Source organism: Oryctolagus cuniculus, chromosome 19 (assembly GCF_051225735.1).
Source record: "Oryctolagus cuniculus isolate XC-2025 breed Fujian yellow rabbit chromosome 19, ASM5122573v1, whole genome shotgun sequence".
Lineage (NCBI taxonomy): Eukaryota > Metazoa > Chordata > Mammalia > Lagomorpha > Leporidae > Oryctolagus > Oryctolagus cuniculus.
Window position 1 is genome coordinate 53,117,017 of NC_142885.1, and position 13,996 is coordinate 53,131,012.

The following is a 13,996-nucleotide window of genomic DNA, read 5'->3' on the forward strand; positions in this document are numbered from 1 at the left end:
CAGCCCAGGGCGGAGTCTCCTCCAGGTCCCGTGGCGGCCGGGCGGGCCCCCGGAGGCACGGAGGGACCGGGCCAGCCCTGCGGTGCCCAGGGCGCAATGGAGAGCGCAGTCCAGGGGTCGGGGCCGTGGCCCCCATTCCGGCTCCAGCTCCTCTTTCTCCAGGTGGCGGCGCTGCTGGGGACGCTCGGGCCACAGGTGAGAGCGGGGATGGATGCGGAGCCTCCAGGTTGGGTTTTCTGCGGGCTGGGGCGCGCTCGCTCGGGGACGCCTCTCCCTCCCTCGGGCCCCGGATCGTCTGAAATCCGCCCCTGGCTAATGAAAGCCCCCCAGGTTTGAGGAGTCGTCAGTCTTCCTCCACAGCTACCTGGCTAGGTGGCACGCCAGCGTGGAAGGGCGTTGGTGGCTGGAGCACTCCGCCTCTTCTGCGGGGGAGGGGAGCTGGGACAGGTGCACAGCACAGGGGAGGAGGGGGGGTCTGGCTTTAAAGTTCTGGGGAACTCTGCTTCCTTTGAAAATATGAATTAAAGTGCCGTCTGCTGAGAAATGCAAGGCACAACGTCACCCAAGATGAAACTGGTATAAGCGAACCAGAGGAGGTGTAGGGGTCTGGTCCCCCCAACCCCCTCTCGTGGAGAGCAGCAGAGACGTTCTTACAGAACTGCAGCTTGAAGACCAAAGGAGCCCGGGCTGGCATCCTGCTCCTCCCTACGCCCCCCCAAGCCTGGAGCCCCACAGAGCTAGGAGGACCATGGCAGGGCTGGGCACCCTTTGCACCTCTTCCCCAGCTCCGAGTCCAGTTCCACAGCTGCCAACTCAGAATGTGAGCCAAGGGTAGCCAGTTCCGTTGTTTCTAGAAAAATGAAAAACGTGGGTTTTTAAAAAGCGAAATCTTCCCATGTTTAAAAATATTGGCTGTTAAGGAAAAGCAAGGTTCCCAGACTGTGATGGTCAAGCCAAACTCAAGGGTGGGCAGCATGTCGTGGCCTTGTCTCTAGACCTTTCTCCCTCCCGCCATGTTGCCGATGACAAAACTGAGACCCAGAAAAAAAAAACTAGACGCAGTGTCCTAACTCTCCACTACACACCGTCAGCCTGACCTCAAACCTGGGGGGCCTGGCACAGGCTGTGGCTGTTGCAGGGGTGCAGCTGGGGCACCCGGATGTAGGAGTTCCTGCTACGAGCTCAGCCTCACCCTGTTTGCTCAAGGAGAGGCTGGAGCAGGCGAGTGAGCCCAGCAGGGGCCAGATGTAAAGGCGGCTCCGGGCCTCCCTCCCACGGCCACCCCCCAAGCCCTGGTTGGGGGGCCCACTGGAGCTTGGCACCAAAAGCAGCCGGGCCAGTTTGGGGAGGCAAAAAGGGTCATCCCCAAAGAGGCAGCCATTGTGACAAATGAGAGGGGGACCTGTGTTGGAGTCAGATACAGGGCAGTTCAAATTCTCAATTGCCATTTAGTATCTGGGCAGCTTTAGGCCAATTACTCAACCTTCCTAAGCCTCAGTCTCCCTCATCTGTGCAATGGGTAGACTAATGGTGTCAGTCTCCTAGGGAAGCTATAAGGGTCAGGTAGTCATTCTGTAAAGGCTTTGGAAAACCAGGAGGAACTGGGGGTGGGGTTGGGGGTGGTGGTGGGAAGGAATTGGCACAGTGCCTGGAATTTAGACACTGTAGGAATTTAGACACTGGCCCTCAGCTCTCAGTTCCCAGTGGCTCCCCTCTTAAGGGTCTAGGTTATGGGTGGAGCCAGCAGTTTTTCCAGTTATTCTTCCTCCCCTTCGTGGTCTGCCTCTGGAGGAAGGAGATTTACAGCCAAGGTCAAGGGTGGCCACAGGCCCCTGTAAGTGACTTGTTTCTCATGGCAGGCCCAGACCCTCAGCCCAGACAGCCTCCTACTGGTGTCCACCTTGGACGGAAGCCTCCACGCACTGAACAAAGAGACAGGGGACTTGAAGTGGACACTGAAGGATGGTGAGCATGGAGTAGCTGCTCCTGCCTCCTTGGACCCCTAGTTTAGGGGAGGAGGGGGGAGTGATGGTGGCATAGAGGTTAAGGACATGGGCTCTAGAATCCTGCACCCAGTATCTGCAGGCAGCTTCCCACTAACCAGCTGTGCGGTGTTGGGGAAGCTACTTCACCTCCCTGAGCCTCAGTGTCCTCATCTGTAAAATGGGGCAAAGGGTGATGACTCTGCCTTGGGGAGTTCTTGGAAGGGTGACATAGCATCCATGTCAAGTGCTGGGCTTGGTGTTGGATCCCCAGTCAACACACAGTGAGTATGAGCTATGCTTTTCCACGAGAGTCTGGAGGGGGCTACTCATGTTCCACATCCCTGTCCCTGCAGATCCCATCATCCAAGGACCAATGTATGTCACCGAGTAAGTCAACCTGGGGCCTTTTAGGGAGAGGGCAGCCGGGGCATGGGGGAGCCATGGTTGGGGGAGAACAGCTCTGATGGGGGTTATGTTGGAAGCACAGGAAGAGAATTGGGTCTGGGTGTGATGTGGGGGAACATTGTAGAGCTCCAAGGTGTGGAATCTGCAAGGGCAAGCTTCTGCTAGCTGAGAAGTTGGGGAGAAAGGGGACTTCCTGGAGGAGGGGGTCTGTGCCCAACCTTCTCCATGTTTATCTCCGCTCCACAGAACGGCCTTCCTCTCAGACCCAGCTGATGGCAGCCTGTACATCCTGGGGACCCAGAAGCAACAGGGATTAATGGTGCGTATCCCGCAGAGCTCAGGGAAGGGTGAGGGCTGGGACTTCCACCAGCCAGAGCATTGAGGGGTGGCAGGGCAGTGTGGTCGGAATCCGGTTGTCCTGCAGAGGAGGCAAGCAAGGGCACCAAGTGCATTATGGGAAAACTATGTAGAGGAACCTATTAGAGGAGTGAGGGGAGCTCTGGCTGTACCTAAAAAACAGACTGACTCCCAGGCCTCTGAGGCTGCCCCAGGGGCTTCTCCGGGACACTGAGGGTCTTAGGGGAAATGTACACATCAGTTTTTAATAAACAATAAATTGCCTCCAAATTCAAAGGCTTTAAACCCGAATAATTTATTCAACTCAAAATTTGGTGGGATGAAAAGTTAGGCTGGGCTCAGCTGGGAGGTTCTTCTGCTGGTGCTTCCTGAGCTTTCCGGTGTGTCTGGTCAGCTGGTGGTCAGCTAGGCAGCTCTGTTTCTGAAAGTTGGTCTTTGGTTGACTGACTTTCGGTGGTGACCACTGGACCTTGAGTCTTGTCAGGATTCTCACCACGCTGTTGAGAAGCCTGCCAGAAAGGAGTTGGGTAGCTGTATGTGATTAAGGAAGCTCATTTGGTAAGAGATCTTAGTGTGTGAGTCAGCTAAGGTCCCAGCAGCAAACATATGACACAAGTAGGTGAGCTTGCAGAAGCTTTATTAAAGATTTGTTTATTTGAAAAGTAGAGTGACAGTGAAGGATAGACAGAGATAGAGAAAGACCTTCCATCTTCTGGTTCACTCCCCAAATAGAAACAATGGGCTGGACCAGAAGGAAACCAGGAGCCCAAAATTCCATCTGGGTCTCCCATGTGGGTGCAGAGGCCCAAACATTTGGGCCATTTTTGCTGCCTTTCCAAGCACATTAGTAGGGAACTGGATCAGAAGTAGAGCAGCTGGGACTGGAATTGGCTCTCTGACATGCGATGCCAGTGTCAAAAGCAAATGCACCACAACCCCAGCCCCAAGGAGGTTGTATTAAGGAGATTACATACAAAAGTGTAGACAGAAGGCCAGCCACAATGGATAGTGCAGCATCCTATGGCTCACAGTGGGTGCCTAAGCCCTAAGACTTGGAGAAAGGGGAGGGAGCAGTCACCATAGCCTGGACCAGAGGGAGCTGTGCAGAGGTGGCACCTGATGGGACTGAGGTCTTTGGTGGAGGGACATAGCCAGCCCAAGGTGGCTCAATGGAGAGGAAACTGGGACATAGGTGACCTGATCTCAGCCTGCCCCATTATTCAAACCCAACGGGAAGTCAGAGTGCAGGACACCCACTCACACAACCCAGACAAGTCCAATTCCCAGGCGTGAGTGTGGCAGAGAGGGGTGGAAGGTAGACCTCCCTTCACAGTCAACACCCGGCCAGGATCCCCATTATTCCAGCACAGCTCCTCAGCTGAGTCTTTCATGGCCCATTGACACTTTGGAGTCTCTCTGTGTGCTTTTGAGGATGTTGTCAGACAGGAACCAAATGGATCACGTGGTGCCTTGTCACTGGCTATAGGATTTTCAGTAGTCCTTGGAGAGGCTGTGGAGTGAACTGGTTAAGTGTGCTGGCTCCAGAGCCTGACAGCTTGGGTTCAAGGCCTGGCTGTGTGACATTAGCCGTGTGACTTAGCATCTCTGGGCCCATTTCCCTACCTGGAGGATGGAAATACTCACAATGGCACCTAATGGGTAGGTTGCTAAGGGAATGGGTTAGCTTTCGAAGGGTGCCTGACCTGGGAAATGCTGGGAGTCTTTCTACGCTCTCTGGAACTTTTCCATCTCCCTAGAAACTTCCATTCACCATCCCAGAGCTGGTTCACGCCTCTCCCTGCCGCAGCTCCGATGGGGTCTTCTACACAGGTGAGCACCTCTCCAGCCCGTGGGGTCCAGGTGCAGCCACAGGGACAGAGACCTAGGTCATGATGGAACAGCAGGGGCACAGGAGTCTCAGGACGCACTCCCTCACCTGCGCCATCTTGAAAGCTGGTGCATTCTCTACTTCTACAGGCCGGAAACAGGACGCCTGGTTTGTGGTGGACCCTGAGTCAGGGGAGACCCAGATGACCCTGACCACAGAGGGTCCGTCCACTCCCCGCCTCTACATCGGCCGAACACGTGAGTTGGGCCCCAGCTGGCTCCCCGAGCCCTGGGCAGTCCAGCCTTTTGTTCTTCCCCTACTGGCTATGGCTGTCCATGTTGAAGCCAGGCCAATCTATCAGTCATCAACAAACGTTCCGCTGAGTACTCTTGGGGATACAGAAGCAGACAAGGTCGTGCTGGCCTCTACCATTGTGATGTTGGGGAGGCCCCCACCCCCACCCCAGGAGGAATGGCCCCCGGGATGGGAGTGTGGGTGGGAGAGGCATCACACGGGCATTCCTGGTGACCTTGTTTCTGGGGGTCCCCAGAGTACACGGTCACCATGCACGACCCCCGGGCCCGGGCCCTGCGCTGGAACATCACCTACCGCCGCTACTCAGCAGCCCCTGTGGATGGCTCCCCTGGGAGATGTGAGTGCCACTTGCCCTGGACCCCACCTCGGCACAGGCGCCACAACTCGGGAAACTCTGATTGGCATCCACAACCAAATCCCACTCGTGCTCTGATCTACCTGACCTCTCTCCCTGAATGACAACCCTGATGGCCCCGAGGGACCCCCCTCGACACCTGGACTGACCCCCATCTGCCATGGCTCACCCCTCAGCATCCTCACGCTGGGTGATTCTCCGTGTCCTGAATGAGCCCAACAACACACACACTCACCCGGAGCAACCCCCTGTGTCCTAACCAATCCCTGCCTGTTGAGTGGCCCCTGGAAGATGACCCCAAGTGACCTCTCCTCCAAACGATTCCCCACAATAACCCTGGCCACCCCTTGCCATGGTGCCTGTCCAATCCAGCTGCCCAGGTGACCTCACAGGTGCCCCTAGTAACCCTACAAACCCTGACTCCATCCTTTTGCTTGAGGCGCCACGCAAGTGACCCTGCCACATCACAAGTGGCACCCCCAGGAACGCCAGACTCACCCCATTCACACTCCAGGTGACTCCCATGCAACCTGTATGCCTCCAGGCCACCTTATCAACCCATCCTGGTGACCGCCAAACCGACCACGTGTGGCCACCCCATGTCCCACACCCGAGTCACCTCTGGATGATCCTGACTGATCCCCCTCATGTTCAAAGGGACCCCATGAACTCTGACCTCCCCACATCCTGATAGCCCTCCAGGTGACCTCTGCTGACCTCCACACACCTGAAGGACCCCCCCCTCCGGATGGCCCACCCTAAGGGTGCTCTCAGGCCACACTGTATGGTGACTACAGAGTTTGCATACAAACCGCCCCAAATCTTAGAGCTCCCTGACCACAGCTCCCGGGGCTCCTTTCTTGGCAGACATGAGCCACCTGGCATCCTGCGGGATGGGCCTGCTGCTGACCGTGGACCCCGGCAGTGGAACGGTGCTGTGGACGCAGGACTTGGGTGTGCCTGTGATGGGCATCTACGCCTGGCACCAGGATGGCCTGCGCCAGCTGCCCCATCTCACGCTGGCTCGGGACACCCTGCACTTCCTCGCCCTCCGCTGGGGCCACATCCGCCTGCCAGCTGTGGGCCCCCAGGACGCAGCCACCCATTTCTCCGCCTTGGACACCCAGCTTCTGTAGGTGCCTATGCCTGGGGCCCGGGAAGGGGGCTTCTGAAGGTGCTGCAGCCCAGGCCCAGTGGCCAGGAATTGTGCTCAGTGCTGCGCAACAATATAGCTGAACCAGGGGCCAAAAGAGTGCACCCCTTAGGTGCCCCCAGAGCCCCTGGATGGCCCCAGTGCCTAGAAACTGCTGGGGTGAACTGTGGTCTGGGTCTCAGCCCACCTCTGAGTGGTAGGTGCTGCATCTTATTGGTTCTTAGATACTTTAAATATCACCTTCCTGATCACGCATCTGATACCTTAGTATCTCCCAAGATGGGAATCAGACTGGAAAATCATGGGTTGCCTATTCATTTAATTCACGCCACAAATATTAGTTGAGCACTTACAATGTGCCAAGCTCTAGGGATGCAACAGTAAATCACACAGCCCTGTTTCTGCCTACTGGAGTCTCAGAGTCTAGTGGGGGAAACAGACATGTTAAAGTATAGTAGGATAGAGGGCAATAGGAGAGAAATTGATCGGAATTGTAGCAGCTGGGACTCGAACCAGCGCCCATATGGGATGCCGGCACTGCAGGCGGCAGCTCTACTTGCTATGCCACAGTGCTGGTCCCGTTATTTTCAATAATCTATGGTTCTCTGCAGTCAGCTGGAGACTAGGATGGCCTCACCAGCCCGGCTCACACCTGGTGGACTCTCTGGCCTTGGGGCATCAGACAGAATAGTTCATTTCAGCTCATCACATCTGACATGCCCCCAGCAGGCAAGCCTGAATCCCTTACACGGAGTCCCGGGTTCCAAAGAAGAACACGAGAGGGCAAACCCCAGTGCACCTGCCCTTTCCAGGCCTCTGCTTGTGTCACATTTGCTGTTGTCTCCTTGGCTAAAGCAAGTCACATGGCCAAGGTCAGGGTCAGTGTGAAGAGACTACGCATGAGCACGGATACAGTAGGAGCTGGAACCATCCACCATTGTCACTCATCTTTCTCCCTTTGTCTTCTCCCCATTAGGATGACACTATATGTCGGGAAGGAGGAGGCAGGCTTCTACGTCTCCAAAGCACTGGTCCACACAGGGGTGGCCCTAGTGGTGAGAAGGGGTCTCGCAGTGGGCTGCAAACAGGGGGTGAAGGGAGAGAAGAGGCCCCCGCCCTCGCTCATGGCTCTCCATCTTCTGCCATAGCCTCGTGGACTGACCCTGGCCCCCACGAATGGCCCCACCACGGAGGAGGTGACAGTTCAAGTGTCGGGGGAGCGAGAGGGCTCACCCAGCACTGCTGTCCGATACCCGTCAGGCAGCGTGGCCCTCCCCAGCCAGTGGCTGCTCATCGGTGAGATCCCCGGATGAAGACAAAGGACCTGGGAGTGAGGCTTCCAGCTAGGAGGCTGAGGTCACCTTCAGCCCTCTGACTTGCCTCTAGGACACCACGAGCCACCCCCGGTCCTGCACACCACCATGCTGAGGGTCCATCCTACGTCAGCAAGCGCGTCTGCAGAGACGAGACCCCCAGAGAGCACCCGTGCCCCAGCCCTGTTCCTGGAGGTCAGTGCTAGACAGGTCGAGAGTACGGAGGTGCCCAGCAGGTGGGTGTGCAGCCCTTGGAACTTCTCCAGCTGCTAGCAGTCACACCTGGGGCAGGGTCAATTGACCTCACTTAATTTCCCCGAAGATAAACATTTTTGCTATTGTTTTTGTCACTGCCTGAAATATTAGAAGATACCAGCCACCTAATGAAACATGGGCCACAGGTTTTTTGTTTTTGTTTTTGTTTTTATTCTTCCTTGGTGAATAAATTGTTAAATGTTTATCAAGTGGCCGGCGCCATGACTCACTAGGCTAATCCTCCACCTGCGGTGCCAGTACCCCGAGTTCTAGTCCCGGTTGGGGCACTGGTCCTGTCCCGGTTGCTCCTCTTCTAGTCCAGCTCTCTGCTGTGGCCCGGGAGGGCAGTGGAGGATGGCCCAAGTGCTTGGGCCCTGCACCCGCATGGGAGACCAGGAGGAAGCACCTGGCTCCTGGCTTCGGATCGGCACAGTGCGCCAGCCGTAGCGGCCATTTGGGAGGTGAACCAATAGAAGGAAGACCTTTCTCTCTGTCTCTCTCTCACTGTCTAAATCTGCCTGTCCAAAAAAAAAAAAAAAATGTTTATCAAGTGGGAAACTGACAAGAGAAAAAAAAACGCTCTTCTGGGAGAGAGTTGGACAAGAACCAGCAGTAGTTCAAAGCCGTGACCTGGAGCAATAATTCTCAAATCAGGCTGCTCATCAGAATAGCCTGGGAGCCTACCCCAGACCCAGCAAGTTCAGAGCCTCTTGGGGTGGACGTCTGTGTTTTTTAAGTCTATCTCGTGCGCTGCTGCTCATCGGCGGGGTTTGGAAAACCACTCTCCTGGCCACCAGGATGGTCCAGGACTGCGGAGAGCACCATGCCCCTTTTCCCCACGCCCCTTTTGCTAAGCCTGGCCCTGGACTGGATGACGAAGAAGCGCTAGGGGTTCCACGATTTGGGGGGGGTGTCAACAGGGAGCGCCCTGTTGTCCCCAGCTTCTGAGCCTGAGCCGGGAGGAATCTTGGAACCTGGAGCTGCATCCTGAAGAGAAAAGTCCAGACTCCGATTCCAGCCTGGGCCCCCAAGACCTGCTGGCAGCGAGCCTCACTGCGGTGCTCCTGGGAGGCTGGATCCTCCTGCTCCTGAAGCAGGTGAGCCCCTCACCTTGACCCCAGGAGCGCCCTGAGGGAATCCGCTTCTCCTCTCCTAAGCCACCCAGCAGTGTCGTCCTCCATCCAACTCCAGATTTGGCCCAAGCCTCTGCTAGTGTCCCCAGCACAGAGGCTGGGCTGGAACGGGGCAGCCCTGACCAGGGCTGAGCTCTCTCTAAGCCCTTGTGTTGCAGCAACAGCAGCAGCTGGCGGAGAAGCAGCGGGAAACTCCCCCTGCAGTCCCAGGCCCTTCTCACCTCTCACAGGAAGCCCTGGCCCCGCCCTCAGGGGCCACCCTACAGGGCCAGAGGAGACTTCAAAGCCCCTCGGAGCAAACCCAGACATTTGGTGACCCTGAAGGTGAGCTGGGGCGGGGCCAGGGGCGGAGACAAGGGAGGAGCAAGTTCAAGTTCAAAGTCTTTTTTTTACTCATTAGGGACTTGGGTGGTTGTGAGCAAGGAGTCAGGATCGCACTCAGGGTCCTAGGGAGGTTTAAGCCTGGGGTTCCGGGGAATGCTTAAGCCTAAATAAGTTGAGACGAGTGCTGCAAACAGTGCCTGCTGCACCCTCGGCGGGTGTCCACATCATTGTTATTATTTCCAGGGGCTCTGGGCATAGGTAGAACCAGGTGTAGAGTAACTCTGTCAACTTTCACGAGTTGTTTGACTCTGAACTTCAGTTTCCTCATCCGTCAAATGGGAGTCATAACACCCACCCCATTCCATCACTCACTGGCAGTGGGAGGTCACGGTCATCATTACCAATAAATCATACCTAGGTGATTTTACTAACATTTGTGTTAAACATAGTATTCTATCTGGAAACTGTGATGGTGAACACCGAGGCACACACTGTACCTTTCCCACTCCAGGGATTTAAAATATATATACATATATATATATGTGTGTATATATATATATATATATATATATATAATTTGAAAGACAGAATGACAGGAGAGAGAGAGGGAGACGGAGATCTTTCATCTGCTGGTTCACTCCCCAAATGCCCACAGTCGTGAAGGCTGGGCCGGGAACTCCATCCGGGTCTCCTATGTATGATGTGGGTGGCAGGAACCCAAGTACTTGAATGAGCCATCATCCGCTGCCTTGGGTGCATCAGCAAGCGGAGGGTGGACTGGAAGCAGAGTAGCTGGGACTTGAACCAGGCACGCTGATATGGGATGCAGGTGGCTTAACTTCCTGCTCCCAGCACCTGCCCCCAAACTGGTCTCTTAATTCCATTTCCCATGGGCTTTCTGGAGCACCCTTGTCCATTTCACTGTGTGTGGAGCTGAGCAGGGCACAGCCCATTCTGCCATCTCTGCCATACCTGGAGGAGTGGTAACCGTCTGTACCTATAGACCTGCACCTACCTGAGCCAGTCTTACCCATCTTCAGCGGGCAGCTGGGGCTGTCTGGGGTTCCTGCCACTCTGGCACTAACCCTGGGACGGCTTGGCATCCCAGCATCCCTGCCTTCCTGCCCTGTCTGGGCCCATCTTTCCTTTGGCTCCTGTCAACTCTCATCAAGCTTCAGCTGCCACAATTCACCTGCTCGTTTGAAGCCGATCCCACCTCAGCTTAGAGGATCCCATTACAGCTGGTGGAACTGGGAGAAATGAGAGAGGAGATAATTTTTTAAATAGGATTTATTTATTTACTTGAGAGGCATAGTTACAGTCAAAGAAAGGGAGAGACAGAGAGAGAAGTCTTCGATCTCCCCACATGGCTACAACAGCTGGAGCCGACACAAAACCAGGAGCCAGGAGCTTCTTCTGGGTCTCCCACGTGGGTGCGGGAGCCCAAGCACTTTGGCCATCTTCTACTGCTTTCTCGGGTCATCAGCAGGGAACTGGATCGGAAGAAGAGCAGCCGGGACTCGAACCAGCGCCCATATGGGATGCTGGCACTGCAGGCTTAACCTACTACGCCACAATGTTGGCCCCGACACTAGCCCTGTTTGGAAGCCAAGGGCTCAGTGGTTAAGGAGTGCCAGCCAAGCACACACAAAGAGAAGTGGCAGCATCAGGCAGCCTGGCCCCCAGGCCCCGTGGTCTTTGTTTACAACAGCACCAGGCTGAGCACAGAAGGGTGAAATGCAGAGAAAGGTCAGGGTGGCAGGGGCGGCAAGAACTTAGCCAAGCGTGCACAGCCCTGGCAGGCTGAGGGTGGCTGCCGGCGGTGAGCACCAGCTCCTGAGACGCCACCCGCCTCTCCGCAGCCGAGCAGCTCACCGTAGTGGGGAAGATTTCCTTCGACCCCAAGGACGTGCTGGGCCGCGGGGCTGGCGGCACTTTCGTTTTCCGGTGAGTGGCAGTGCGCTGCCCCCCGGGGAGGTCATGCTTTCAAAGACTCCCCAAGGAGGTGTGGCTGGAGGGGGGGTCTCTTGCTCACCCGTTCCTACCCTCTCTGAGCCCCCTGCCCTGCCTCATCGCCCAGGGGACAGTTTGAGGGGCGGGCAGTGGCCGTCAAGCGGCTCCTCCGCGAGTGCTTCAGCCTGGTGCAGCGTGAGGTCCAGCTGCTGCAGGAGTCCGACAGGCACCCCAACGTGCTGCGCTACTTCTGCACCGAGCGGGGACCCCAGTTCCACTACATCGCCTTGGAGCTCTGCAGGGCCTCCTTGCAGGAGGTGAGCCGGGAGCTCAACAAGGGCGGGGCGGGTGGCCCAGAGGGAGGCTGCGGACTGCCCTTAGTGAGACGCTTTGCTCCTCAGTACGTGAAAAACCCAGACCTGGACCGCTGGGGCCTGGGGCCCGAGACGGTGTTACAGCAGCTGATGTCTGGCCTGGCTCACCTGCACGCCTTGCACATAGGTACCTGCCATGCGCCTGCCTCCCCCATCCCCAGCCTCTCACACTCCTCCCTCCGCGGTCAGCTCGCTTGCTCTCTCTGCTCCCGCAGTGCACCGGGACCTCAAGCCGGGCAACATCCTCATTGCCGGGCCTGACAGCCAGGGCCGAGGCCGGGTGGTGCTCTCTGATTTCGGGCTCTGCAAGAAGCTGCCTGCCGGCCGCCGTAGCTTCAGCCTCCGCTCGGGCATCCCTGGCACGGAAGGCTGGATGGCACCCGAGTTCCTAAAGCAACCCCCAGCCAGTCCTGTGAGTCTCCCCACGTGCCCCAGGCTGCAGGAACCCCTCCCTGCCCCAGATCTCCTCCTGGGGAGGCCCTTGGGGACCTGCCGTACGACAGAGTCTCCATCGGGGACTACTGTGCCACCCAGGGAGACGTCAGGCAATGTCTGGGGGGATTTTTGTTTGCCAGGACTTTGGTGCTGGTGGCATCTGGTGGGTGGAGGCCAGGGATGGTGCTGAGCACCCCGGCAGTGCCCAGGACAGCAATGATCTGGACCACACGACAACAGTGCCAAGGTCCAGAAACCTCGAGCTAAAAAACGGTTTTCAGTTCTCATTTGCTTCACCGGCCCCACACTGATTGATTGGCCTGGGGTAGGAGCCCAGCTGATTTTAATCTGGAACCGTGGCCAAGAGCCATTGGTCTCAAGGGTTCTGGGGCATCAGATGAGCTAGCACCATTGCACAGAGCCATTGGCTTCATTCAGTGGTGCAGAGGGGAGGGGCTTCAGAGCCAAGGGGCTGCCGCCAGGGAGCTTCCGTCAGTCCTAGTTGGAACCAACCTGCTGGCTGCTGTATGGGCCCCTGGGAGAGAGCTTAGCCAGGCCGCAGGCCGACGTCCCGGAAGCGGAGAGTCCTCCTTACGCTCATCTCTGGCCCCTAGACCAGCGCCGTGGACATCTTCTCGGCAGGCTGCGTCTTCTACTACGTGCTTTCTGGCGGCAGCCACCCCTTCGGGGAGAGTCTTTATCGCCAAGCCAACATCCTCGCGGGGGCTCCCTGCCTGGCTCACCTGGAGGAAGAGGCTCACGGTGAGGGAGGCCTGGGCCTGGCCCAGAGGGGAGGAGGAAGGGCGTGAGGCCCGGCAGGCCTGAAGCCATCCCTCCCCTTCCGTCCTCCAGACAAGGTCATCTCCCGGGACCTGGTGGAAGCCATGCTGAGCCCCACACCCCAGGCCCGCCCCTCCGCCTCCCAGGTGCTGGCCCACCCCTTCTTTTGGAGCCCGGCCAAGCAGCTCCAGTTCTTCCAGGTCAGAGGAAATCTTGGGAAGGGCCCCCTGGAGCCCCACGTTCTGGTCCTGAGAAGCAAGAAAGGGGGGAGGCAGATTGGCTGGGGTGGTAACAACAGTAGCACCCTGGCAGGCAGCCTGGCTCCTGAGCCAAACCAGCAGAGAGCCTGGACTCCTGGCCGTCACCATCTTGGCCCGCCATGGTCCACTCGTTACCTGGTTGTCCCCTGGATGGGAATCCACCCCACTCCTTTCCCCCTGAATTCATCTCGTAGGCCACACCCATGCTCAGGTGGTACATTCCACCTGGGTGACCTTGAACAGAGGACTTTGTGCCTCTGAGCCTCGAGTGTGCTCATCTGCAGAATGGGAGCAGCATAGGTCCGGATAAATCACAGAGAAGCTGCCCCCCCTCCAGTGATCCTTACCATCCTGACCCAAGAAGCTTCTGCTGCTTCACTCCCCCAAGCCACACGACACTCTCTTGGCCTCTGCTAGCAGTCGCCAGGCTTAGCAGCTCTGGGGTCCTAGGACGTCAGCGACTGGCTGGAGAAGGAGCCCGAGCAGGGGCCCCTGGTGGTGGCGCTGGAGGCGGGAGGCTGCGCGGTGGTCCGGCACAACTGGCACAGGCACATTTCCGCACCGCTGCAGACAGGTAGGGCGCCCTTGGGCAGGGCTGGGCTGAGGGGCAGCCCTGTTCCCATGGGATCAGCTCTGCCTCTGGTCTTCCGGCCCATAGATCTGAGAAGGTTCCGGTCGTACAAAGGGACGTCCGTGCGAGACCTGCTCCGCGCCATGAGGAACAAGGTGTGTCCCAGGGCCTGGGGGCGGCCTGGGTCTTGGGGAGGCCAG

The 13,996-nt window shown here is 57.4% G+C and overlaps 1 protein-coding gene across 6 annotated transcripts in view; it reads left to right on the plus strand.

Annotated features, from left to right (window-relative positions):
• ERN2 (endoplasmic reticulum to nucleus signaling 2) overlaps positions 1 to 13,996 on the plus strand; it is a 14,773-nt gene continuing 777 nt past the window's right edge. Inside the window, exons 1-21 of one of the 6 annotated variants that reach the window (XR_016226110.1) lie at positions 1 to 195; positions 1,860 to 1,965; positions 2,339 to 2,372; positions 2,637 to 2,709; positions 4,505 to 4,577; positions 4,725 to 4,832; positions 5,126 to 5,227; positions 6,113 to 6,377; positions 7,375 to 7,453; positions 7,547 to 7,694; positions 7,785 to 7,906; positions 8,908 to 9,063; positions 9,258 to 9,423; positions 11,286 to 11,370; positions 11,504 to 11,693; positions 11,778 to 11,877; positions 11,966 to 12,162; positions 12,800 to 12,947; positions 13,038 to 13,165; positions 13,643 to 13,799; positions 13,884 to 13,951. Coding sequence is in view for 4 of the 6 variants with exons in the window: in XM_008257890.5 (XP_008256112.4) it covers positions 97 to 195; positions 1,860 to 1,965; positions 2,339 to 2,372; positions 2,637 to 2,709; positions 4,505 to 4,577; positions 4,725 to 4,832; positions 5,126 to 5,227; positions 6,113 to 6,377; positions 7,375 to 7,453; positions 7,547 to 7,694; positions 7,785 to 7,906; positions 8,908 to 9,063; positions 9,258 to 9,423; positions 11,286 to 11,370; positions 11,504 to 11,693; positions 11,778 to 11,877; positions 11,966 to 12,162; positions 12,800 to 12,947; positions 13,038 to 13,165; positions 13,676 to 13,799; positions 13,884 to 13,951 (2,571 nt within the window). In the remaining 2 variants the exon portion in view is untranslated. Of the gene's footprint in view, positions 196 to 1,859; positions 1,966 to 2,338; positions 2,373 to 2,636; positions 2,710 to 4,504; positions 4,578 to 4,724; positions 4,833 to 5,125; positions 5,228 to 6,112; positions 6,378 to 7,374; positions 7,454 to 7,546; positions 7,695 to 7,784; positions 7,907 to 8,907; positions 9,064 to 9,257; positions 9,424 to 11,285; positions 11,371 to 11,503; positions 11,694 to 11,777; positions 11,878 to 11,965; positions 12,163 to 12,799; positions 12,948 to 13,037; positions 13,166 to 13,642; positions 13,800 to 13,883; positions 13,952 to 13,996 lie in introns of those variants that run through there. The other 5 variants (XM_008257890.5, XM_070064578.2, XM_070064579.2 and 2 more) reach the window with 5 other exon arrangements.